The 24,961-nt window shown below is 32.9% G+C and overlaps 1 protein-coding gene across 1 annotated transcript in view; it reads right to left on the bottom strand.

Moving 5' to 3' along the window:
* Positions 1-24,961, bottom strand: part of SEC63 (SEC63 homolog, protein translocation regulator) — a 58,053-nt gene that overhangs the window by 13,040 nt on the left and 20,052 nt on the right. The window contains exons 2-16 of the mRNA XM_010989611.3: positions 22,976-23,075; positions 18,776-18,890; positions 17,250-17,362; positions 14,892-14,953; positions 14,276-14,334; positions 13,757-13,807; positions 12,510-12,618; positions 10,361-10,455; positions 10,128-10,260; positions 8,851-8,943; positions 7,960-8,114; positions 6,521-6,668; positions 5,169-5,251; positions 3,302-3,361; positions 2,928-3,101 (exon numbers count right to left, since the gene is read on the bottom strand). Of these exons, the coding sequence (XP_010987913.3) occupies positions 2,928-3,101; positions 3,302-3,361; positions 5,169-5,251; positions 6,521-6,668; positions 7,960-8,114; positions 8,851-8,943; positions 10,128-10,260; positions 10,361-10,455; positions 12,510-12,618; positions 13,757-13,807; positions 14,276-14,334; positions 14,892-14,953; positions 17,250-17,362; positions 18,776-18,890; positions 22,976-23,075 (1,550 nt within the window). The remainder of the gene's footprint in view (positions 1-2,927; positions 3,102-3,301; positions 3,362-5,168; positions 5,252-6,520; positions 6,669-7,959; positions 8,115-8,850; positions 8,944-10,127; positions 10,261-10,360; positions 10,456-12,509; positions 12,619-13,756; positions 13,808-14,275; positions 14,335-14,891; positions 14,954-17,249; positions 17,363-18,775; positions 18,891-22,975; positions 23,076-24,961) is intronic.

Genomic DNA, 24,961 nt, shown 5'->3' with positions numbered 1-24,961 from the left:
TTGGGAGTTTAATATTATCTTTGATAACTGACAGGAGCATAATGCAGTAAGGAAAGCCAATGTCTCAGCAAAACACTTACTAGTCCATTTCAAAAAGCAAGAAAAAGAACAGCAAATTAAATGCAAAGAAAGCAGAAGTAAATAATACAGACCAGAAATCAATTAAAAAGAAAGCAGATATGCAAAAAGGAAACCTCAATAAAACCAAACGTTGGTTCTTTTTACTCTTTTTAAAGAGTAATAAAATTGATAAATTTTATTAGGCAAGACTAATCAAAGAAAAAAGAGACAATACAAATTACCAACATTAAGAATAAAAGAGACGTAACTACAGATCCAAGAGACATTAAAAATAAAGAATATTATGAAAAATGTCAATAAATTGGATAACTTAAGGGAAATAGATAAATTGTGAGAAACACAATTTACTAAAACTAATATAAGAAAAAAGGTGAACATGTTAAAGAAATGGACTCTAAATCCTTTTTTAAAACTCCAAGCCCAGATGGCTTCTCTAGATAATTCTTCCAAATAAGAAACAAATCCAATCTTATACACTCTTTCAGGAAGAAGAAAGAATAATTCCTAACTTGTATAATGAGGCCAGCAGAAACCTGATCCAAAACCTAGAAAGGCTATTACAAGAAAGGAGAATGACAAACCAATATTCTCTCATATAAATAGATGCAGGAATCCTAAACCAAAATATCAAATCCAGATAACTATTTTTAAAATACTGTTATGACCAAATGAGGTTTGTTCCAGGAATACAAGAATAGTTTAAAATTTAACTCATCAGTATAATTAACCACATTAACAAAAGGAGAAAAATCATACAATCATCTCAATAGATGGAGAAAAAGCATTTAATAAAATTAGGCATCTGCTAATGATAAAAAAACCAAACTGGGAATAGAGGAAACAAGTCCTTAACCAGATAAAGAACATTTACAAAAACTAACATCACACTTAGTGGTGACATAATGTTTGCTATATCCATGAGACCAACAAGAAGACAAGGGTGACTGCCATCTTCTAATCAACTTTACACTGAAAGTTCTAGACAGTACAGTAAGGTAGAAAGGAAGAAAGAGCATAAAGATTAAAAATAAAAAAGTAAAGCTGCCTTTATTCCCAGATGGCATGATTATTTATGCAGGAAATCATTTTTTTTTAATATCTACAAATGGTTAGAATTACTGTCAATTTCATCAAGGCTTCTTGATGCAAGGTCAGTATTTAGAAGGCGACTATATTTCTATACACCAGCAATAAACACTGAAGAACAAATTTTTCTTTAAATGTTATTTACAATAGCACCAGAAAGCATCAAATACACAGGACTAAATCTAATGGAAGATGTGTCATATCCTCTGCCAATGGAAATCACAAAACACTGCTGAGAAAAAGTAAGAAAGATTCAAATTAATAAAGATAAATCATAATCATGAATAAAAAGAGTCAGTACTGTTAACAGGTGAATTCCTCCCATATTGAATCATAGATTAAACACAATACCAATCTAAATTCCATCAGTTTTTGAGTGGAAATTGTCAAGCTTATTCTAAAATTTTAGCTGGAAATGCAAAGGACCTAAAATAGTCAAGACAATTTTCAAGATGTAAAATAAAGAGTTTGAGGACTTAACACTACCATATTTTAAGACTTCAAGCCTCAATAACTAAGAAAGTGTGGTATTGGCACAAGAAGAGACAAATAATCACTGGAATGGACCAGAGAGTCCATAAACAGATCTGCACATGCACAGTTATGGTAATTTGTCTTACAACAAATCGCTATTGCAGTTCAGAGAGGAAAAAATGATCTTTTCAATAAACGGTGCTAAAATAAGTGGTCCATAATATCATCTCACACTTTTCACAAAAATTTAAGATGTATCACAGAGCTAAATATAACCAGCAAACTAATAAAACTTACAGAAGAAAACAGAAATACCTGTGTCCTTGTGATAAGCAGAAATGTCTCAAATAGGACATGAAAGCACTAACCATAAAAGATTGATGAACTAGACTTTATTAAAATTAAGAATCATCAAATGTTCCATTAAGAGAGTAAAAAGGGACTCAAATCCAGAATATATAAAGGAATGCTACAAATCTATAAGACAGACAAAAATAAAAGCAGAAATCCAAATGGCCAGTATGCATATGAAAAGGTGCTCAATATCATTAGTCACCAGGTAGACACAAATAAAACCATATACACAGACACCACCATAGATCTATCACAGTGGCTAAAATAAAAAAGACTGGTAAAACCAAGTACTGGTGGGGACGTGGAACAACATGACTCATATTTTGCTGGTCAGAGCATAAAATGGTACAACTTTAGAAAATGGGCTCTTTCAACAAGTTAAACATATACCTATTTTATGACCCAGCAATTCCACTGCTAAGTACATACCCAAGAAAAAATGAATGTCCACAAAATGACATGTTCAAAAATAAGTATAACACCTTTATTCATAACAGGCAAAAAGCAGAAAACCCATATGTCCACCAATCACAGAACAGATAGATAAACTGTGGATTACCCCACCCCGCCCCACACACACCTGCTGCTATATACAACACAGAAGAATGTTATGGGCATAATGTTGAATGAAAGCAGCCAAACATAACTCCACTTAAATGAAGTTTAAGAATATGCAAAACTAACCTATGGTAATAATAGTCAGAATAATAGGAAAGGCTCTGGAGGTGGATGGAGGGGTCACTGACTGAGAAGGGCACAAGGGAGCGTTCTAGGGTGCTGGTAAGGTTTTATATCTTGATCTGGGTATCATGGGTACATACATTTGTAAACCTCCAGGAGCTGTACACTTAATATTTGAACACTTTAGTGTATGTCAGACCTCAATAAAGATAAATAATAACAATAATCTTTACATAAGATAATAAACTTACACTCCCGACGACTCCATTTGCCTGCTTTTGTTTCTGCTGCTTTGGTTGTGATAAGGGCACAGGTGTAGGTTTTTTTTTTAATGGTTTCTTTTTTTTTGATTTAGCAGCTTTCTTGGGTCCTTTACTCTTCTGTTGCCATCCTCCTTTTGTCCTGTTCTTGTTAGTATCACTCTGCTATAAACCACAACACACATAAACACTCAGAAGTTTAGCAAAAGTTTCATTTGGGAGTCATAGTAATTTTAAGATGAAAACAACTAAATTAAATGTTCTCCTAAAGTGAATTACTCTTCCACAGCAATATAAATCAATCAGAGAACTAAACAAAACAGTTCTTTAACCAGAAAAGATAGAAAGAAAGCTCAAGTTTTTACCCCATCTTCTGCTGGCTGTTCCTCTGCAGCACAGATAGACTGCTCCTTTTCAAATACTTCCTAGAGGTAGCAAGAAGAAGAAGATAAAGTCTGTCAACCTATATTTATCTTTCAGATAAACAAAGTAAACTTTCAATATATATTATCAGTTAAGTTTTTTGACTGCTGACAATTGCAGGGAGTGGGGATGACATGGATAAACAGGAGACTTTTAGCAATTACTAAATGATGTATGTGTGCAAATTTAGCAACCACTAAATCTTTAGAAGTTACCTTCTGAAATATCTCACATCTGCCTAAATATATTTTGAAAAGTACAGCCTATCTAAATTATAAATGCAATGACTTAAAATTTGGAAACTCATTATAAAGTCATAGTCTTATTTCAGTTTAAAGTCTTACTCTTATTCTAATAATAATCAGGTATGACTGTTTTATTTATGAGAATCTGAATATATGACATTATTCTCTAACATTAAAACTTCACGAGACCAATATTAGTTTATTTATGATTGCAAGTGATATTGCTGATAGAACGAAGTGATATAAACTTAAATATAACCAAGAAGTGGAACACCAAGGAAATCTATATATCCTAAAGACATACCCAACCCACCAAATAATCCATTTAGAATCAGTACAAAAGCTATAAATTTAGAATTTGAAATCCAGTGAGAATTCAGTAAGAATCGGTACTAGAAGATAACAAGTAATGTGGGTTGTGTTTAATAAACTCCCTAGAATTATTAAAGCTACCAAGTAAAAGCAATGGTAACTAGTGGGCTCTAAACTGCTGGCCTAATGCAGGGGCCAGCAAACTATGGCCCACTGCCTGCTTTTTAAACAAAGTTTTACGAGAAAACTGTCATACCCATCTGTGAATTCTGCAGTTGCTGCAGAGACTGTATGGCCTCTAAACCCGAAAATATTTACTAACTGGGCCTTTATAGAAAACATCTGCTGACTCCTAATCTAATTCTATCATCTCTGCTTCATTTCTTCATTTATTAGTTGGATTCTAATACTTAATTATGCTGAGATACAACTGATACAAGAATTGAAAGATAAATAACTGATTCTTCCCCTTCCTTTAAGGCATTTTTGCTTTTTCTTCTACCAACTACCCTAGAAGTGTCAACAGCACAAGGCCAATTTTGGGCTCATTTCTCAGGGTGGGACTTTCAAAGCATGTAAGTAGTGTAAATTTGGATTCTAAACCCAACCCTGGCCACTTGTTTAGAGTCTACTCTTCTCCCAGGAGGCATCTCCTATCCAGAGTCCTTGATACAAATGTTTCCTTACCACTTGCTACCATAAAATCAACATCTTTAATTTGATATATCCTATTACAAAAATATGCTTTTCTTACCAGAGGTTTTAGAAACGGGTTTTAAATGCAGCATGTTTCCTGCAGATGCCCACAGATCCCAGAGTAGCACAGGCTAAAATCTATCACTAGCTAAATAAAGCTGAGTTGAAATACTACAGTTTATTAAAAATGAGTTACAACTATAGTTGTAAACTGGGAAGTACAGTTGACTTGGAAGGTAATAGAAATTCTCAACAATAATCAATAATTAACCTCTGTATAGGACTTTACAGTTTAAGAATGACACTCACATTACCTTGTTATTATGTTTTATAGGAAATTAACAAATCATCACATGAAGAATTAATCTATTTTTCCAACTTTGTGTGTGCAAACAATAAAAATCAATTCAAAATTTCAAAATAGCAAGCAGAACTTGCAAAATTAGATTTTGGAACAATAGTGTTGACTTTAAGACTGTTTAATTTAAAATGAGAAAATATAAAAACCTTAACACATTACTTCTTAAAGCATAAAAATACAAACAAGACTACTTACTGCCATTGTTTGTCTTGTCAATTTAACCAACACTGTAACTAAGGATCCTACTGTGATGTTGTTGCTATCTTCATCATCCAAAACTATAGGATAAAAGAAAACAAGAAGAGTAGAATATAAAAATCAAGCTCTATGTCAAGGCAAACAGCAAAACTTAACTTAACCAAACCAGTTGGGTACTTTGGTATCTGAAACATACAGAATTTTAAACCTACTAAGTAAAAAATAATTCACTGACTATCTACTATGTATAAAGCTCTCTAGTAAGATGTCTTTAAAAATGCACTCATTTAATCCTTAAATTAGCTCTATGAAGCATTATTATTATTATTTCCACCTTAAAGAAGAAACTGGGGTTCAGAAAAAAAGTAAAATGCCCAAGGTCACATATGGCTATACTGGCACTGCCAAGTTTCAAACCCAGGTCTTTTAAAACAGTATAAAGTGAGGACTACCATACCACAGCTTTCTCTCACAGTGATACAAAAATAGGGTTCTGACACTGTTAAATTGTGTAAATCTTATATGCAAAAGATTTTTCCTGTATGATAAATGCCTGCCTATCAGAAAAAAATAATTAAAACTAGTATTCTAAGCAACGTTAAAGATATTTATTTTTTAAGGTAAGAAATTCAAAATATTGTTTATATTAAAAAGCACCTTAAAAATATTTTTTGTAAAAAACCACATTTGCCACACACATCCCCAAAAGTCTAGTAATAAAACAAACTTAACTACAACCCCTTTAAAGACAGAAACCATTCCGAATACATCCTTGTATTCCTGGTCCCACAAGAATGTTCTCACAACAGCAATTTAGTAAATGTCAAAGCTCAGAACAATGTCACAGTGAAGAAATGGAGCAGATAATCTCTAATTCTGTCACTATTCTAAGATATTATATTTAGATATAATAACTCCAAGCACACATAAAGATAGAGAAAAACACACAAAATGTGGCACAGAGCACGATCATTTTCAAGGCTTAATATAAATAGGTTTTTAAAAATTAATTTTAGAACTAAGCAGGGTTTTTACACTAACAATAGGTATATTTCAAATATCTTTCATTCCATTTGGAAATCTCTTTCATTGAAAAGTTAACATCTTCCTGAAAGCTGAACTACAGAAGAGTCCTCAAACCTAATCTTGCTATGAGAATATTAAGAGTGGGGTTTTCAAAACTACTAAGTATACATCATTTTCCATTACAGCAAATCTGACAGGTAAACTACAGTTCTGCAAAGTCAAATTACAAGTTATGATATTAAATTAAGTATTTTGAGAACCTTGAGCCAAATAAACAAGAGCCAATCTATCAAAAGGGAAGCAACAGGAAACTTCCCACTTACCCTGTGATTTTATGTCCATAGTCACATACGGGAAACTCCCAAGAACAGCCATAACCTCTTCATATTTTTCATCTTCAAGGAAGTGCAATAGATTGTGACGATCTGATTCTTTTAAACTCACTAAGTCCTGGATAGTCTTAATTTTGTACTAAATTTAAAAAAAGAGAGAAAGAAAATAAGTCCAAAAGTCATAAAACTTTTCATAAAAGGAAAATTCTTGGCATGTTTACTAAAACAAAGTCCAACAACTTTTAGAAAATTGTTAACGTTATATAAATTTCAAAGGAGGAAATACTTACTGTATTTCATGGCCTTTTTCTCCAAGGAAATTTAAATTTGTGATTTTTTTTTAATTACAAAGTTAACACAATTTTTTTTAATTAGAAAAAAATAAAGTTAGAGGGAAAAATATAACATTCTTAGAGACTCCTGACCCAAGTAAGAACTACTGTCATTTATTTGCTCAGTCTGCACACCTTTATTTTTAATTTTAATGGTATAAACCTTTAAGAGTATGAATTTATCTCCCAAGTACAGCTGCATGCACCCTTAAGGTTTTACTATGCAATATTCTCATTTGTGTTATTTTCTAAATATAGCTGTTTGTTACTGCAGTAATACCTATCCTGGCTAAATGGATACTCAAGAGAGAGTTTTTAAATTTCTGAGTATTTGGTGCTAGTTATTAACTTTTACTTTCTCAGACAGAGATTAGATCAGGAGGTATATGAAATGCCTGCTTTTGAATACAGAAGTTTTCAATTATTACTTAAAACGTGATCAAATTTATAAGGGTAACACACTTACTTGAAAGGAAAAAACCTTGATGCAAATTTCTAATATACATTCATTAGTTCTACCGTAGCACTATCAAATCCAATGTCTATCTTTTGCCTACTTTGTCCATATACAAAGTAACATTTAAAATCTTTCAAATTACAATTTCATTCAGTTTCTTATATTTCCTCAGGTTTTTCATTTATACACATTTTTGCTGTACCCTAAGATTCATTATAATCTATATATAGATTGTATTTTCTAAAAAGAATTATCTTTTTATTTGATCTAATTTTTTGAATGCTTAATTTTTTCTTGTTCATACTCAACCAATAAACAATTGCCCAACCTTTAAGCCACAAATAAAATAAATGGAATTTTTGCTCAGTACTTTTATTTTTGGCAACATAAAGAACAAAGTGTTAACTGCTAAAATGCACTGACCCCTGCAAAGTAATAAAATCACTACAGTAGTAAATATTATAAAACAGCTACCCAGTCAAGAAAATCTTAACAGAGCCACTTGAGGAATAGTTTTATAATATTTAAAATATTATAAATCTAAATTCAGAGTAACCATTTGTACAAAATGTTTCATTCATGCTACCTTTAAGTGACACAACAAACCACTTAAAACTAATTTGAAAGTAGCAAAGAATTACCTTTTTATGATTGGAAACCCTTCTAAGATTGTCCTCTTCAATGTGAGGAAGCTGTAGAAGAGGAGACTTAAACTGCTGAAGGCCTTGCACAGCCATCTGGGAAAGCTTCATGCAGTTTTCCAGGGATGCTAAAGTTGGAGCACGAAACTCCCTTTCTTAGAAAGAACAGGAGAAAAAGCAAAAACAGGGCTGGACTTCTTATATGTTCAGGAGTACATAATTCATCACAAAAACAAGATTTACATGAACATCCTTAATACCTCAAATTTTATGGTCACAGTATTGATTTTCCTTTGAAAGTTAACTGGATAAGACACAGAAAATATACAAACTTGGTCAAATGCACATTATTCAGCAACAACCATTGACTGAATAGAAAAATTATTTGCATCAATCAGACATTGGTATCAAGAACACACTGACACCATGCCAAAAACTGACATCATCCATAACAACAAACCACAATCACTATCTCCTTTTTTAAGGGTCTATTTCCATTACTGACCACAAACTCATTCGTTCTTTTTCCTCTTCATGCAAAACACATTACATGTCAGATGAATCAACATTACATCAAAGAGTTATTTCAAATTCATTGTTAAGCTATTCTAAAAATATTCAGAGGAAGGGAAAGGATATCTTAAATCTTTGCAAAAAAATAAATAACAATAAACAATAAAACAATGAAAAAGTAAATTCAAAAGCATAATAAGTTATGACACCTTACATAATGGAAAATCCAGGAAAGAAATAAGAAAAACCATGAACAAAACTGGGAAAGCGGATTCAACTTACAGAATTATACTAAGTACCCATAAATCTTAAAACTATGACGTGTAATCTGTATATGCTTGCAAGAAAAAGTACAACATAATTATGTTTTCTCCTCACCTTCACGGCTCCGGGCCATTATAATTAGCTGGCAGATTACATTAACCATTTCTTGAAGTAGAGCAGGGCATTTTTTCAGCATAAATTGCTGATCTGCAAAACAATAAAAAAAAATCTGAAACAAATCATTCTTCTTTTATAGTTAAAACATCTTTACCACCTATAGTCCTAGACTAACGCTAAATTTAAGTTGTCCCACAAATTTTTCATATGACCTCAGAATTTTACAGGTTGAACACAATAGTTTCTCCTCAGTAGCACTATGTCAAAAATCAGTCAGAAAACCTTAGCTCAGATTAGATGTTTCAAGAGAAACTTTGAATATTATAGTGTCAGGCTTTATAAGTGACTCCCCCTTTTTTTTGAAAGTCTGAATCCTAAATTTAATCCTAACCTTACTAATTTAAGAACTTTAAAAATTTTCCTTTTGCAAAACTAAGCCTCTATAATTAAGGATAAATCTGAAGACTAAGACTGAGAAGAAATGTCAACTAAGTGCAGAGAAAAGATAGGAGGAGGAGGAGGGAGACAGGTTCTTTCATTTACACAATGCCTAAACAGTGCTCCTTCATTCCATCATAAATAGCCCATACAGTCATTAATCACAGCATCAACTGACCTTGCTTTCAAAGGCATTTGACTGTATTATTGGCTTAAAAGGGAAGGGGGGTGGTTTGTTTCATTCAGAAAGAAAATTTATTCCCTAAGGATAACTTTCTTCTAAAACTTTCAATTGAAATAATGCAAATGAAAAGAGATGACACTCAAATTCATGACATGCCTGGAAACACCACTGTCGCAACCCACTGCTTTTCTTTTAAGTAGAAGTAAAGCTACAAGTACTTATGAAGCTTTAAATAAAGATTAGACACTTTATTGGTAATTACTGCTTAAGTGTGGTTGTGGTAGTGGTGGTGCTGAGATATCTGTTATGAAATTCATTTTTTTCTCCCCCCAAAAAGCTTACAAAATCCTATTTTAAAAAGTCATTCGGAATTATTGTATAATCTACAATTGACTAAACCTTTCTTATACAGAGTATTCTCTCACCTTGAAATACTACATTTGACATTTGCCCAAATTTCTGACTTTCTTAGACCTTCAAAGTATTTGTGAAGTAATTATGTATGTAGCATATAGGTTCCTTTTTTAAAGGTCCTTGAGTAATTACTTGATTGAGTAAAAAGAACAGCGACAAAAACACTGCACCATGAGGTCTAATTAAGTCTACTACATTTATACCATTAAAACCCTACAGATATTAGAGTCACAAATACCTTCTTCAAGGGTCTCAGGAATTTTCATTCTAGCAAGATGAGACAGTAATAGAACTCTGGCCTTCAGGCTATATGGGCAGGTAAGTGGAGGCTCATTCTTCTTTAAGTTAATGCTGCCAATTTCTCTGATTAGCTAGAGTAAATAAAATAATTACTCAAAAAATGTATACTTAAAAAAGCATTAACTTTTAATACTTAAATGCCTTTTAAGGAATTCAGGAGACAAGCCTAACCTGAGGTATTAGAATGTTATCTGTTGGTCTGCTTGTGGCATCTTTATTATACTGAGGATCAAATTCAGAGGCTCCAGCCAAAACCATGATAAGACCTAAGAAAACAAAAGAAATATGAAGATAAATAAATTCACTCATCTATTAATTCTCCACATAACACTTGATTAATCCTAGAGTGGGGAAGTTTTCTAATCACTCACAATGCTAAAATCACCTAACCCTACTACTAACAAGTATTAATTTCTCCCATAACAAAAGAAACATCTCACTTTTTAAAATGTATGCAATATTACCTACCACAAGTGAAAAGAAATATACATCAAATTAAGGGCCCAGAAGCAAGTAGATGCATTAAAACCACTACAAATAGCATCTATTTCTAGACCTAAGCATGTGTTCCACAGAAACTTTGTACATAGCACTAAGTATTCCATGTGACATTACTAATAGCTTTGTGGAAAAAGGGGGCTCTCTATGGTTAAATAAAGCTGAAAAATAAGAGTTACAAAGAGTTCCAGGTTTCTTCACTTCATGACTCCTCAGAGCCTTGAGTAAACTAAAATACACTGCAATTTACAGAAATTTTTATTATGGAACCCTAGAGGGTTTTGTAGGAATACTGCTCCTTGAAATACACATGATTTGCAGTCACATATATTAGCATTACTCTCGATAGCCTGCACAAGCTCTTTAATGACTGGAATTATAGTCATCAATTTCAATTTACAGCAGAAAATACATGCAATGTCCTCACAAAAAGCGGGACAGTACAGAGGTTAAGTGTGTAGAGCCTGGAGCTTTCACTTTCTAGTTGAGTGGCCTAGGACAATATTCTTCACCTCTCTATGGGCCTCAGTTTCTTCAAATGTGCCTGACACACAGTCAGCATAGTAATATGTGTGAGCTATTAGTATTACTACCTCCAATGTTTGCATAAAAAACAACTGTTCCTAAGACAGCCATATAAATGGTGCCAATGGTAAAATCAAGGATATATATAACCAAACCCACCTGCTAAACAAAGCTTTTCTGATAGAATTAATTGTGTAAGGGTAAGTACCACCCTCAGAAACAAAACAGACATCAAGATCACTGAACCAAAAAAAAAAAAAACAAACCCATTAAAACAGATTATAAACATAAAACATTTTCATAAGGGAGTAAATTTATATATCACTATTTCAATCCAGCATAAGAGTGGTATGTGTGCATGAAGGAGGGTAACATTCACTCATTCCTCAGAAATAAAAGATATGCTCATTCTTCAGAAATATAAGATCAGCTCACATAGTCAAGTGATTCTAAGGAGACTCTCATTACCAAGAAAATTAGTAAAAGTGGAAAATACAAAAAAGTCCACTCAGATTTTGGAATAAAAACGCATTCTCCAGTGAGGCACAATTTAAAATTTACATCTTTCTTTTTTTTTAAAGGACAGGAAGGGAAATGCCTATGATTTATTTCCACAGAGCAGTGATTCTGAAAAGCAACACTATATATTTCAGGGATAAAATTTACATTATTAGCTTTATGGGGTCAAAGAAAGTATTTAGGATGGTACTTTTTCTTCATAATAAATTCTGAAAAAAGACTCTGGGAATGAAATATTCTGGCAGCTTTCTTTCAACACATCCAAGACCTCTACTTATTTGACACAAATAACATAGTATAACGTACTGGTTTAGGACTTGGAAACCACATTACCTGGGTTGGATCCTGGCTCTGTCATTTACTATATAATTCCTTGGGCTCAGTTTCCTCATCTATTAAAACTAGCACTTACTTATGGGGGCATACAAAGATTAAATGATTTAATACATGTACAGTGCCTAGCAATGCCTGGCAACAACAAATACTCAAGAAATGTTAGCTGGTATTATTACAAAATTAGCCCACAAGAAGCTTTACCATAAAATTTCTAGGGGGAAAAAGATACATGTATATGAAAAAGATAGCTGAGTAAATGGGAATAAAAGAACTACAAGATCAAGAAATGTAATAAAGGGTGTTAGCATTTTCCTCAGCTTTAGTTACATAAATTGAATATCCCTGAAGCTGTACTATGGAATTTTTCCAGTTGAATATATATCAACTCCACATAAATGACTCAGAAAATAATAGAATACCACAGTTACATAAATTTACTTACGTTTCATATCCATATTTCGAGTTTTATAAACAAAATATGTATAAATCTGTGTTGTGCGTATTAGAATCTGGTCTCCACTATAGCGTATTGAGCGATACCACCAAGAGCCCTAAAATGTAAACAAAATTAAACAAGAAATAGCATGAAAACCACAATAAATGTTAAATTTGATGCAGAATATTTTATGGTCAAATTTTCTAAATGCTTACAAACCAAGAAAAAGACCCGTTCTTTAGAACAAATACATTTGTTACATATTTTAAGTGATTTATTTGGCAAATACTTACACTGCCTGATGCCTAAATGCCAACCTACCTCAATACATATATATGATGAAAACATTTAAGTTTTAGTTAGAAATTGTTTAAAGAAAAAATAGGAATGAAACAACCCATTGATATAAGCAACAAGCTGGTTCCTGACAGATAGCGTATCTTCAACAGATATTTGATAAATAAGTGGAGCAATTTTATAGTTGATATACTACTTTCATTCACATTATTCCATACAATTGGATCCTCACACAACAATCCTATGAAGAAGGCAAGACAGATTAATTGTTAGCCTCACTATGGGACTCAGAGGAACCATAAGATCAGAAAGAACACCACCGGTCATAAAAAAATAATAAACAATAAAATCATAAACTTTATGGTTTCTTCATATTGGGGTACTATGCAGTTGCTTTAAAAAATGAGGTTGTTCTATATGTTGTTCTATATGTTGTACTCTTAATATATGAAGCAAAAAAAGTTACACAACAATATATATAGCAAGATCACCTTTTTTAAAAATGTGCATATGAATGTATACATAACGCACAAAAAATACCTGAAAAGGAAAACACCAAACTTAGCAGTGATATTATCTGACAGAGAAATGGACTTGGGGGAAGTGGTAAAGGAAGACTTTCATTTTAAGCTCTAAATACATCTGTATTATCTCATTTATATGTAACTTCTGGATCAGAAGGAGATATATTTTAACATACTAAAGTGATGCCACCTTCAGAAAACTTAATGTATAGCTGAATATAAGATTCTTAAAATTCAGAGTTTGGGTCTTTGAGCACAAGCCACCCATTCTCTTTGCTTGGCCCTGTAATAAACCTTTCTCTGCTTTAAAAAAAAAAATCAAAGATTAATGGATTATATTCTAATACAAATAACAATCTTATAGGGAGACTGCAAAACATGCCACCAATTCCCTTCCTCAAAAAAATTTTAATGAAAACAGCTGGAACTTACCACAACAACTGGAAGGATAACCATGAATGCCAACCCATACACAAGTAAAACCTGGGATTGAAAAGGAGAGAAAAAATTACGGCCTTCATCAGGTAAATTACAACATCCAACTCATTTTGAGGCTTACATAGGGGAGACACAATTTAAAGCACTCCTCATGTAGTATTTCATTTAATCCTTATTTTCAAACTCTATGAGGAAGGTACCATTATTATATTCCTTTTGCTGACAGGGAACCTGCAGCATATACAGTCATCCCTCAGTATCCCTGGGGAACTGGTTCCAATCTTGAAACTACCTCCAAAAGAAATCACAACTTTAAAGTTCTAAAACTACCTTAGAACACACCAAACGAGCAACCTAATAAAAGGAACCAATTCTTTTCCCCATTATGCCAAAACAGTTTTCACAATACACAGTTAAATTAAAAACAGCATATCAGTATTTTCTTTGTAATGCTCTCTTTATATTACCAAAATATGTCAAACACATTATAATGTCTTATTTAAGTATACTTACCAAAATTGAATTTTTCTGGTCAACTATCCATGCTGGCAGAGCAATTCCAAAACTTGTGGCTAAAATAGGAAGAATATTTCTGAAGAGTCTCCACTTCCAGTTTTATTTATTTATATCCCCAAATTCTACCCTGCGCCCCTCAAAAGAGCTTTAAGATGATCTTATTATGTGTTCTCGTTACAAGAGTTGATGGATAGGGTTTATATCTGAAACTTTAAATTTTTTCAAAAGAAAAAAAAACCAAGTACGTGAATTCCTTCTTCCCAGAACATCAAAATTCTTTCATATGTCTTGAGTTTATACAAACACTACGAATATATGAGAAAATGCTTAGTCAATTAAAAAAAAAAGATTTTTCATCTAATTTTTATCAACTACTAACTGGAAATGATGAATAATGACTGACTACTTTTCTCAACAAATCAGTCTAAGTTCTATCTTTCCAACTAGTCTCTAGAAAGAAAAATAAAGTAAAAATTAATTTACATAACTGTTTAACTCCTTGTGGTTGTAATTTTCTTATTCACAAACTAAGAAAATCATTCTTTTCAATCTAGTTAATATTTTCCTAATATACACCATAACCTCAGTATCTTTTAATCATAATTTACCACACCTTGAGGCCCATCTGGATTTCCAAACTCTTCCCAATTTTTCCGGGACTCTTCATCAGTTAAACTAGCATACAAAAAAACAAAGGTACAGAATTAGAAAGCCACATCTGAAAAATAAATACTCATATACACAAACTCCATTAACCCACCAACTCATATCCTAAAGATACCAATTTCAGAGAATCAACAAAAACCTCTCTGAAATTACCCAAAAAAAGGAGGAGGGGAGGAGAGTAAGGAACCCAGCATTAACAGAAAATGCTAACCACTGAGCCCTGACACAAATTCCTAGTTGGCCCATGAGTTCTCAAGTTTAGCCAGTTTAAGCCAGAAGATGACACTTTAAAGGCTATACCTCATCTTCTAAGAAGGCAAGTAGGATTATAGGCAACTTTTAAAATCTTATATGCTCGTATCTTTTCCAAAATTTCTTCAATGAATATGATTATACTTTAATAATGATATATATCTATTTTTAAAATACAATACATGATTAATACATGAGTAATAATACATGATTAATAGTAATCTCTCCAAAAACGCCATCACATTCTTCAAGAAAAAAATGAACAACGCCTATAAGACTCCACTGCTATGGGCAAAAAAAATGCACATTTACAAATACACATAAATTCTGTATGCAATTTCAGAGACCTCAGGTTATAATTCCCGATCTAGAGAATGCTTTCACTAAATTATATGTGAGTGACCTGAATTGGCTATATAGAGCTAAGTTACATATTCATATGTAAGAACACAAGAAGGCACATGTTTTTAAAAGTTAAAATAGCTTTAACAATGTTTATCCATGCTGCCCACTCGTTATAAAGTAGCTTAAGCAAGTATAGGTTTTACACCCAAAAGCAAAATCTCAACTATATCAAGAGGAATAAAGTAGATAGTTATACATAAGATAGCAGCTTCATTTGAATCACTGATAACTTATATTTAGTAAAACGCACCCTTTTAACTAATCTAGTTATACTGGTACAAGTTACAATAATTCAAAGTTCTGGGTCCCATAATCATTTTACTTCATTTGTCTGATAGATCAAATATTTAAGACATTTTAAATACAAAACATTCTACATCTTGATCATGTAACTGAGTTAAAACCAAAGGCCACATATTATTCTTCTGTACTCTCTAGAATAGTGACCATACATAATAGATTTCCAGGAACCTGAGAACAAAATCATGAACTTGAAAATGTTATAATACCCAAAACTAGGGGTTGGGGGGGGAACTATACCAAAAGCACTAAAATTAAAACTACTAATTCATCTTGGCTATCTGACTTCCTCTGGACATCTTCAGTTCTTTTTAAATTACCTGAAGACACAGCAACTAAGGCACTGCAATACCTGTGCAACAAGGGTAAATGCTTGAAGGAGACACACTGGAAAAGGGGGAAAAGGAGACACCAACTGAAAGATAGTAATCTTGAGGACATCTGCTGCATAGAAAACAAAATGTAGTGCACATTTCAAAAGCTCCTGAAGGTGCTGCTTTATTATAGAATCGCATTTACATAGATAAGAAATCCATAAGTGGGAGTAGGGGAAGGCAGAGAGGAAGCACAGTCAATATACTTTTATTAAGCACGAAAATGTGTAAGACAATAATATTTTCTAATCTTCTGTCATTCTCATTCCACTTTAACAGTCTATTATATCTGCATAGCCTATTATTTACTTATAGTTTTTAAATTAGCTTACAAACTTATAACACCACTGAATCCTCAAAAACCAGATAACATCTGTATTTTACTCTTGTCTGTATTTTACTTTTTAAATTCAATGTAAGAGCTATGTGGGATATACCTACCATGATTCCTGAAGAGTCCAGCTAACTTTTTTATCTCTTGTAATATTAATACTCAAGGAATAACTACTTCTAATTTTATATACTTTATCCTGTTCCCCAAAATTAAACTCATCTTATAAACAAACCTAATTACCGCCCCAAATTAAACTCATCTTTAAATAGTTTAAATGAGACAAGCTACAATGTCAAAACAAAAGAAAATAGATATAGCCTAATAAAAAGCCTAGGAATGAAAATAAGGTGTAAGTATATCCCTCTTCTAATCACGAAGCTTAGAAAATAACTCAATTAACATATGACTTAATATTTAATTTGGTCAACTCACAGGACAAAAGCACTACTATAAATTACTAAAATTAAGATTTAACTAAATTACCACTTCAGGGTTGCCAGGTAGTTCCATAAATGACAGACAATACATGAGGTCAGCATTTAGTAAAAGTGTATGACAACCATTTTATTTACTCTTTTATTCAGACAAAGAACTATCTTTACCACTCTTAAAAATATGTAATGGGTCCTATAATACTTACGCTGCATAAGCTTTTGCTATCCTCATGAACATAACTTCATCACCTCCTTTATCTGGATGATATTTAAGTGACAGCAAACGATACTGTTTCTTAATTTCTGCTACTGTTGCCCCCTAAAAGAAAAGGTTGTGTTTTAGTAAAAATAAGCACGATGCTGTAAAAACATAATCTATCTCACTTTGAACTTAAAATATTAACTATTCAATATTTTCAGAAAGAGAAAATAAATTTTCATCCTATATGTATCTTGTCCCATATTTCACTCACATATTTTTTAAATAAAAATACTTTGTCCAATATATTTATTTTATTAAGCACCTATTATGTCCCAAGCAGTACCCTAGGCACTGATAATTTGAGAGTGATATTATATAATGCTATTTAAATAAAAATGGTATTGAACATCTATCTTCTTAAATATACAGAATTTAAAAAATAAAATGATGGTGATATTTAAATATCAAAGAATGATCACAGTAAATTAAGTCTGGCTGAAACAAACCTCAAATCAAAGGTCAACTTCCTTTCTAAGAAATTATCTAAAGGATACCTGGTTTTATCAGCCTGTCAGCATTTTAATATTAAGTAAATATTTCATAAGTCTACCTTAGTTGTTCTTAATTAGATTCAATTTCTATTAATAAATTTTTCAAATTGATTTTTATGGTATTAAATTGCCCCTAAACCTTTTGCTCTTAAAAGCCTCTCTTGATAACCATGATCATCACAGTAAGAAAATTTAGCTGACATGCAAACTTCACTTCTATAAAGCAGCAAATGAGAAGATAAACACACTCTTTTGTATTTTATGAATCTCTGGATCAAGCCATTTACTGAGCAGAGACTAGACGTAAAAGAAAGTAGTTTGGGGGAAAAAATGGACACTAGATTCAGCTTGGCTGCTAAGAAGTTGTATGACCCCAGACAAGGTACAAATTTTCCAGGCCTCATTTTCTCCATCAGAAAAAAAAAGGCTGGATGATTTCTAGCATTCATTTCAGTTCTAACTTTCCACTGATAAACTTAAGACTAATTTTCTACTAGGATCCATTAATCCAGTTCAATCAAGAAAGTCACCTAACAAGTACACTTAAGGTTAACTCGAATTTCTATGACAAGGACAACAGTTCTTCATAAGACATAAAGACTTAATGCCTTGCCTTAGTGTCAACTAACACAGGGTCCTAAGACTTTTATCACTCAACCAACATAAGTGAACCTCCTGGTTTTAACTTTGCATTAAACCAATCTTGTAAAAATGTCCTTTAAAAATGTACTAACTTCTCATCTCATCTTCAAATATTTTTACATTTTAGCAATTACAAACCAACCTTAATAGGATGGCAATCAACATCTGTAGCTTAAAAAAACATACACGCACTAGAATAATAATGGATTAGATATCTCATTTTAACTGACCAAAGTCTGATTTCTTTAAGCACAGCTCAATTTCTTTTAGGATGTGGACCTACAGTATTTTCACGGGATCATTAAACTAATGTGTATTATATAAAAATACTACTTACAGGATCCAAATTTAATACTTCATAAGGATTGTATTCTTGATATTCTCGGTCTGTTTTGGAAACTTTGTATGCAAGGAATAAGAACAAAGCCCATCCTGCAAGCAGAACTATTTTCCTGTTCAGGAAAAAGATAAGTGAAGTATAGGTAAATACAACTTTATGATTTTCCTTTAAGATTCTAAACACATTATTGCATGATAAAGGCGTAAAACAATACAAAGTAGTCTCATATCACTGTGCTATTGACTCAAATTTATAATCACTGCATTGTAAGCTGTTATAGCAAGGACAGTGTCTTTTTCACATTTGAATTCTCTGGATTCTAGCAGTGCCTGGCATGTAATATTCCCTCAGTTACTATTTGCAGAATTTTAAGAAGTTAATTCAATTTATTAACCTATCAGACCTATTACATTAGATCAAAATATATTAATACAAGTATTCAGTTAATCATTTAATGTAAAAAATAATTGCTCTTGACCTTGTAATTATACTTTTAGTAAGATAAAGCTACAAAAAATAATGGGTCAATTGTGTAAAGATAAAGAAATAGCCTTGTTTATAAGAGTAAAAATTTGGAAAAAATCTTAATGTCCATTTATAGGGAATTAATGGAACCATTTATAGGAGACTAATTAAATAATTAAATAAACCAAAATACAGCCACACAATGGAATATTTTTAGCCAACAAAGATGTAGAAAAATGTGCATAACAGATTATGACATAAAAGAACATATAGTTTGAAAGAAAACTAATTTCCTTTCTCTTCAATATGTTCTATTTAGTAAAAATACTTAAAAGATTGATATTACCAGTGCTGGAGAGGCTAAGGAAAAAAGGAACTCTCATATACTCTACACTTTGAAGGAATATCTGGCAATAAGGAATCAAAAGCCCCAAAGTATGTAACTTTTTAACAATCAATCTACTCCACTCTAAGAAATTTAGAAGGAAATAAACTAAAATTAAGTATATAAAGTGTAAAAGGCTGGTTACAGTTATAAATAATAGCAGAAAACAAGCACACACACACATAAATGTCCACCAATAGAGTACTGAACAGATAAAGTAACAGTACATTCATAGAGAAATATTATTTAGCCACTAAATATATTTCCTGTGGAAGATTATTTACGTTGTATTGTTAAGTTTAAAAAAGAAAAATGGCTTTCAAAGCTATATGTATAATATAATCCTATTTTTATAAATAAAAGTTTATTAACACTGAAGTGACTTGTTTTCAAATACAGAAAAAAACATGTTTAAGTCTCTTGGTAGGAACCTAGTTAAACATGTTTATTTGGAATGAGCTCCTAGGATCCAGTTCCAACCTACCTCCTTACCTTTATCACTCTGGTTTTTCAAACAAAATAAATCCCCGTCTCCCAAAGTTTCCTAAGTTGTTCCCACCATCATGCTTTTTGCTGTCTTGGATTTTTCTACCTAGAATTCCCATTCCCCATCTCTACATATCTAAAGTATACTCATCCTTCAAGACAACTCAAATTATTTACCCTCCAAGAAGCAATCCTTAACCATCAAGATGATCAATGGCGAGACCATGGTCACAGTCACAAAGAAGCACAAACCGTGACTTTCCTCCTCTGACTCATTGCAAACTCCTTGAGCACACAGACAGGACCTTATTCAGTCTTGACTAACCTCAGAGCAACTTAAACATAAATTGCACTCAGATGCAAAGTTCTTTCCATCTGGCCAAGTTAATGCTCTAAACCTTATTAAGGGCATAATACTGCAAGCTGCTCCCCACACTATCTGTATGCCCAAAGACAAAGGGGGAGCCCTACCTGGAACACTCCCACTTTCACCTGGCTATTAGGGAGAGGTAGTTAAGAACATAGGCTCTGGAACAAAACTACCTGAAGCCAAAACCCAGCCTTACCATTTAGCTTAGCCTCTTACAACTCAATTTCCAACTGTTAGGGTAGGTTTGACAATTAAATGAGATTAGGTATGTAAAGCATCTAGAAGGTGCCTCACAGATAGTAATCAATTCATCTTAGCTATTGGCTGTTATTAGTAACTCTTACTCAAGTCTCAGCTCTCAGCTAGGACTTCACTTATTCAAGGAAGCCTCTGTCTCAAGCCAGAATTAAGGGCCCTTCCTCTGCTCTTTCATGGCACCCCCCCACCACCCTCCCTGCTTACAACCCTTACTAAACTCTATTATCATTACTTGTTTAGTTGCCAGTACTTGTGAATCACAGCATATCAGCGCCTAGCATAATACCTGACACATATATAGTAGGCACACAATAACTACTTATTGAATAATGAAAATAATTTAAAGTAGTAAGTTTTGACTCAAATCCAAAGTTTGTTAATACTCTCAATATGCTAAAGAATACTTGAATATATACTTTATTTTCACACAAATTTAGTTAACTCCACATTTTGTTCTGCCAACTTTCCCAAAGCTCAGAAAACAAAGATTAAGGTGAAATTGAAAATTGCTAAAGTAAAATTTTAAAGTAAACAAGGGTAGAAGAGAAAGGGAATAAAACACCTAAGACACTACACCCCATGTTAGATGTTCTACGTGTAGCATATGGCTCTCTGAGCCAAAGAATAAAGAGGTCCATGACAGAATCTCCAGGCTGATGAAAACTACCATAAACAATAAAAACCATTCTCATTTCCTGAAAGCCAAAGCAAAGGTAGAGACATAATGGATTACATCATGCTCTATGCCCAATTTTTTAAAAGCATTGTTGATTTCTCTGAAAAGATAAGCATTTTCCCTACATATAGCTTCAGTAATTAACTTGAAATCTTGTGTTTTTTTCTCCAAATACTTTAAAAATCATTGTGGAAGCAACTTTCAGAAATTTGAGTATTACACAATGACTGCTTAATTTTTAAAGAATACTTCAAGGTTAAGTAGCAAAAAGGTTTTGATGGTTTCTGACCTTTTCTAAATTTTTACCAGTACCTACCTAAATATTCCTTATTTAAACATCCATTAAAGTAAATCACTGTACTTCCACTTAAGTAAATCACTTTACTAATCACTGAAGAGAACTTCACAGAGTTGGGTTTTTTCCTTGAAAACTGAGGTTTCAGATACTACAACATGTTGATCAAATCCCAAAAAAGAAAAGATTGGAAAGCCAAAAATATTTGTCTTGCTGCCTCAAAAGTTTAATCTAAAACAAGAAGCAATAGCAAAGAATAAATAGTGAACATGAAACTACTCTTGAAAGCACTAATTTTGCCTTTTAGTTTTACACCACTTAAGAATTTTTAACACCAAAGCTACAAAGGAACTAAACTAGGCAAAGTAGAACCTTGCAAAGAAAACTATTTAAACCTCATTAAGTAATACACATATGTTGAAAACTATCATATTCTTTTAAACCAAGATTTAAAAATAACCAGTTCTACTTTTACTAATTTCCTCTGCTAGGTCTTGCTCTCCTATCTACTAGATAGACAGATGGAGATAATTCACAAGATACAGTCATCCAGTAACAGCAACTTTTTTGCCCCCTATCAGTTTCATCTATTACCTCTAAATTGATGACTTAGGGTAAAGGTTCAAAGCCTAGGGGGCTCTAACCAGCACACCTCACAGCCTTGCAAAGCCAAAGACACCTACTCTAATTAAACATGCCAGTGGCCTTTTTAAGCAGCTGGGCTTGCCAAAATAAAGTGTAACTAGGTCCCCACTCCACCACTTCTTGCTTTAGGATATTGGTCAAGTGACCTTACCTTCTTAGCCTCAGTTTCCTTGTCTGAGAAAAAGCAGAAACGTCTTCCTTGAAGTTAATATAAAACTGAAGTAACATATAAAACCCTAGCACAGCACTTGGCACACAATATGTGCTCAATAAACTTCAATTACCATGAAATGCAAACCTGACCACGTCACCTCCATGCTTTTGATAATCTTTTAAAGATTCCTCCATTAGCCTTTAAGAGAAATTCAATTCCTGACACAAGATATACAAGGTCAAGTTATGATTTCTCTTTCGCCCCTCCTCCCAAGTCATAGTATGCTCTTCTAACTTCTAAACCACTCTGTTCAGACTACTCTCAAATTTACTAATTACATCCTACCCCTCCTAAGGCTACAATTTCTTTACAGGCACATTTTATTCACCATTATACACCTATTTTATGAGATGCCTAGCAAAGAATAAACACTAAGTATTTTTTATTGAAACCAATTACTTACTTTACTGTAGGAATAATATTTGGCTGGGGTTTTAATAACCGTAAACGATACCACATACATCTTCCATATACTTTTCTGATATTCTTTAATCGATTTTGCTCTGTCAAAAAAAGAAAAATAAGGTAATAAGTTAAACTATTTTCATAGTGAAGGCAAAACCAGAGTTAATACCACACTAACCTTCATTATCATGCTAATATTTTTTGGAACATTAAAGTACTGTCTACTTATAACTGAAAAACTTAAACACTGACTTGAACCCAAAATATTCAGTTACATAATCAGTAATTTCTAAGAAATTCTCTCCTCCATTCTCTTTTGCTATAGAAGTAACAGAAAGTATAAAACAGTTGGAACATGCGGTTTATTAAGGAAGCTAAGCAGAAATGGTGGTCTTCAAACATAAAAAAATAATTATGTTAAACGAGAAAAGCCACCCAAACCCATGAGAAGTTAAAACAGGTTTATTTAAGAGTTATAACAAAAGGTATTTTAGTTTCCAGGAAAAATCTGCAATTCAGTTAAAAAGGAATTAAACCAGAGCCCAAATATCATGTATTGTTTTACTAAACTCACCACAATCACTTGATTTGAATAGCTCTCCCAAGTTTAAAAAATTTTTAAGTGTGAAAATAAAAACCTACCTTTTTGTGAAGATGGCACGCAGAAAGCAAAGAAAGAAGCCCCTGCCACTTTCAAAGCTAAAGCCAAAACAAAAGCTGGGGAGGCCAACAAGGCAGTGCTAAAAGATCTACAGCCACAAAAGAAGAGAAGATTTGCATGTTATCCACCTTCTAGTGGCCCAAGACACTCCAAAGGCAGCCCAATTATCCTTGGAAGAGCAACAAGCTTGACCATGTCATTACCCAGTTTCCCTGAGCACTGAGTTGGCCATGAAGAAGACAGAAGACAGAAGACAGAAGACAGCAACACACTTGGGTTCACTACAGATGTCAAAGCCAACAAGCACCAGATCAAAAGGACTGTAAAGAAGATCTACAATACTGACATGGCCAAGGTCAACACCTTGATCAGGCCTGATGGAGAGAAGAAGTCGTATGTTCGATTGGCTTCTAACTATGATGCTTTGGGATGTTGCCAACAAAACTGAGATCATCTAAATTTAGTCCAGCTGACTAATACTAAGTAAAAATGTTTTCATGATATTAAAAAAAACTACAAAATCAAAGGCCTTAAATAGATGTCCGATAAGTGAAAGATCTTTGCAAATAATAGAACACTCCAAAGCTGCCATGTAAAAAATCCAACTACCCTGTTATCATTTTTTGAGGAAAGAATCCATGTGAGAGAGCTATGTGGCAGGAGGTATCAGAACCAGGTATGGTGAAGAAGATCCATACAGGGAAAGGGGTAGTGACAGAAAAGGAGACTGGTAATATACAGGGGGACTGATCAAATACATTAATTTATTAAGGGTAACTGGCATCAGTTTTTCACTGTCAGAGAAGGAAGTTACATATATGAAAAATTAGAAAACATGAATGAACCCTGTGGTGTTGAAGGTATCAGTATGAACTAATTAATAGCTTTTACTATAGAAATATAAATGTAGACCTACATACACACACACATATTCCCTAATTATATGAAGTGTAGGAGCAATGGCATCTCAATAGCAGTGAGCATACCTAGTACCCAGATCTTAATTTCTATATAGCATTCTCCACTAACAGGAACCAGAGATGCAAGTATTTTCCCACAAAATATTACAAGAAGGAAAGAATGATTTTACAGCGGGGGAAGTGCATTAGATTGAATAACTAACCCCTCTCCAAGATGTCCACCATATCCTAATACCCAGAACCAATGAATGTATTATCTTACACGGCAAAAGGGACTTCACAGGTGTGATTAAAGATCTGAGGTGGGAACATTATCCTGAATTATCTGGGTGGTCCCACTATAATCACAGGGGTCTTTATAAGGAAGCAGGAAAGTCAATGACAGAGAAGATAATGTGACAAT

The sequence above is a fragment of the Camelus dromedarius genome, chromosome 6, assembly GCF_036321535.1.
Source record: "Camelus dromedarius isolate mCamDro1 chromosome 6, mCamDro1.pat, whole genome shotgun sequence".
NCBI lineage: Eukaryota > Metazoa > Chordata > Mammalia > Artiodactyla > Camelidae > Camelus > Camelus dromedarius.
Note: the sequence above shows the minus strand (reverse complement) of the source record. Positions and strands in the feature narration are given on the sequence as shown.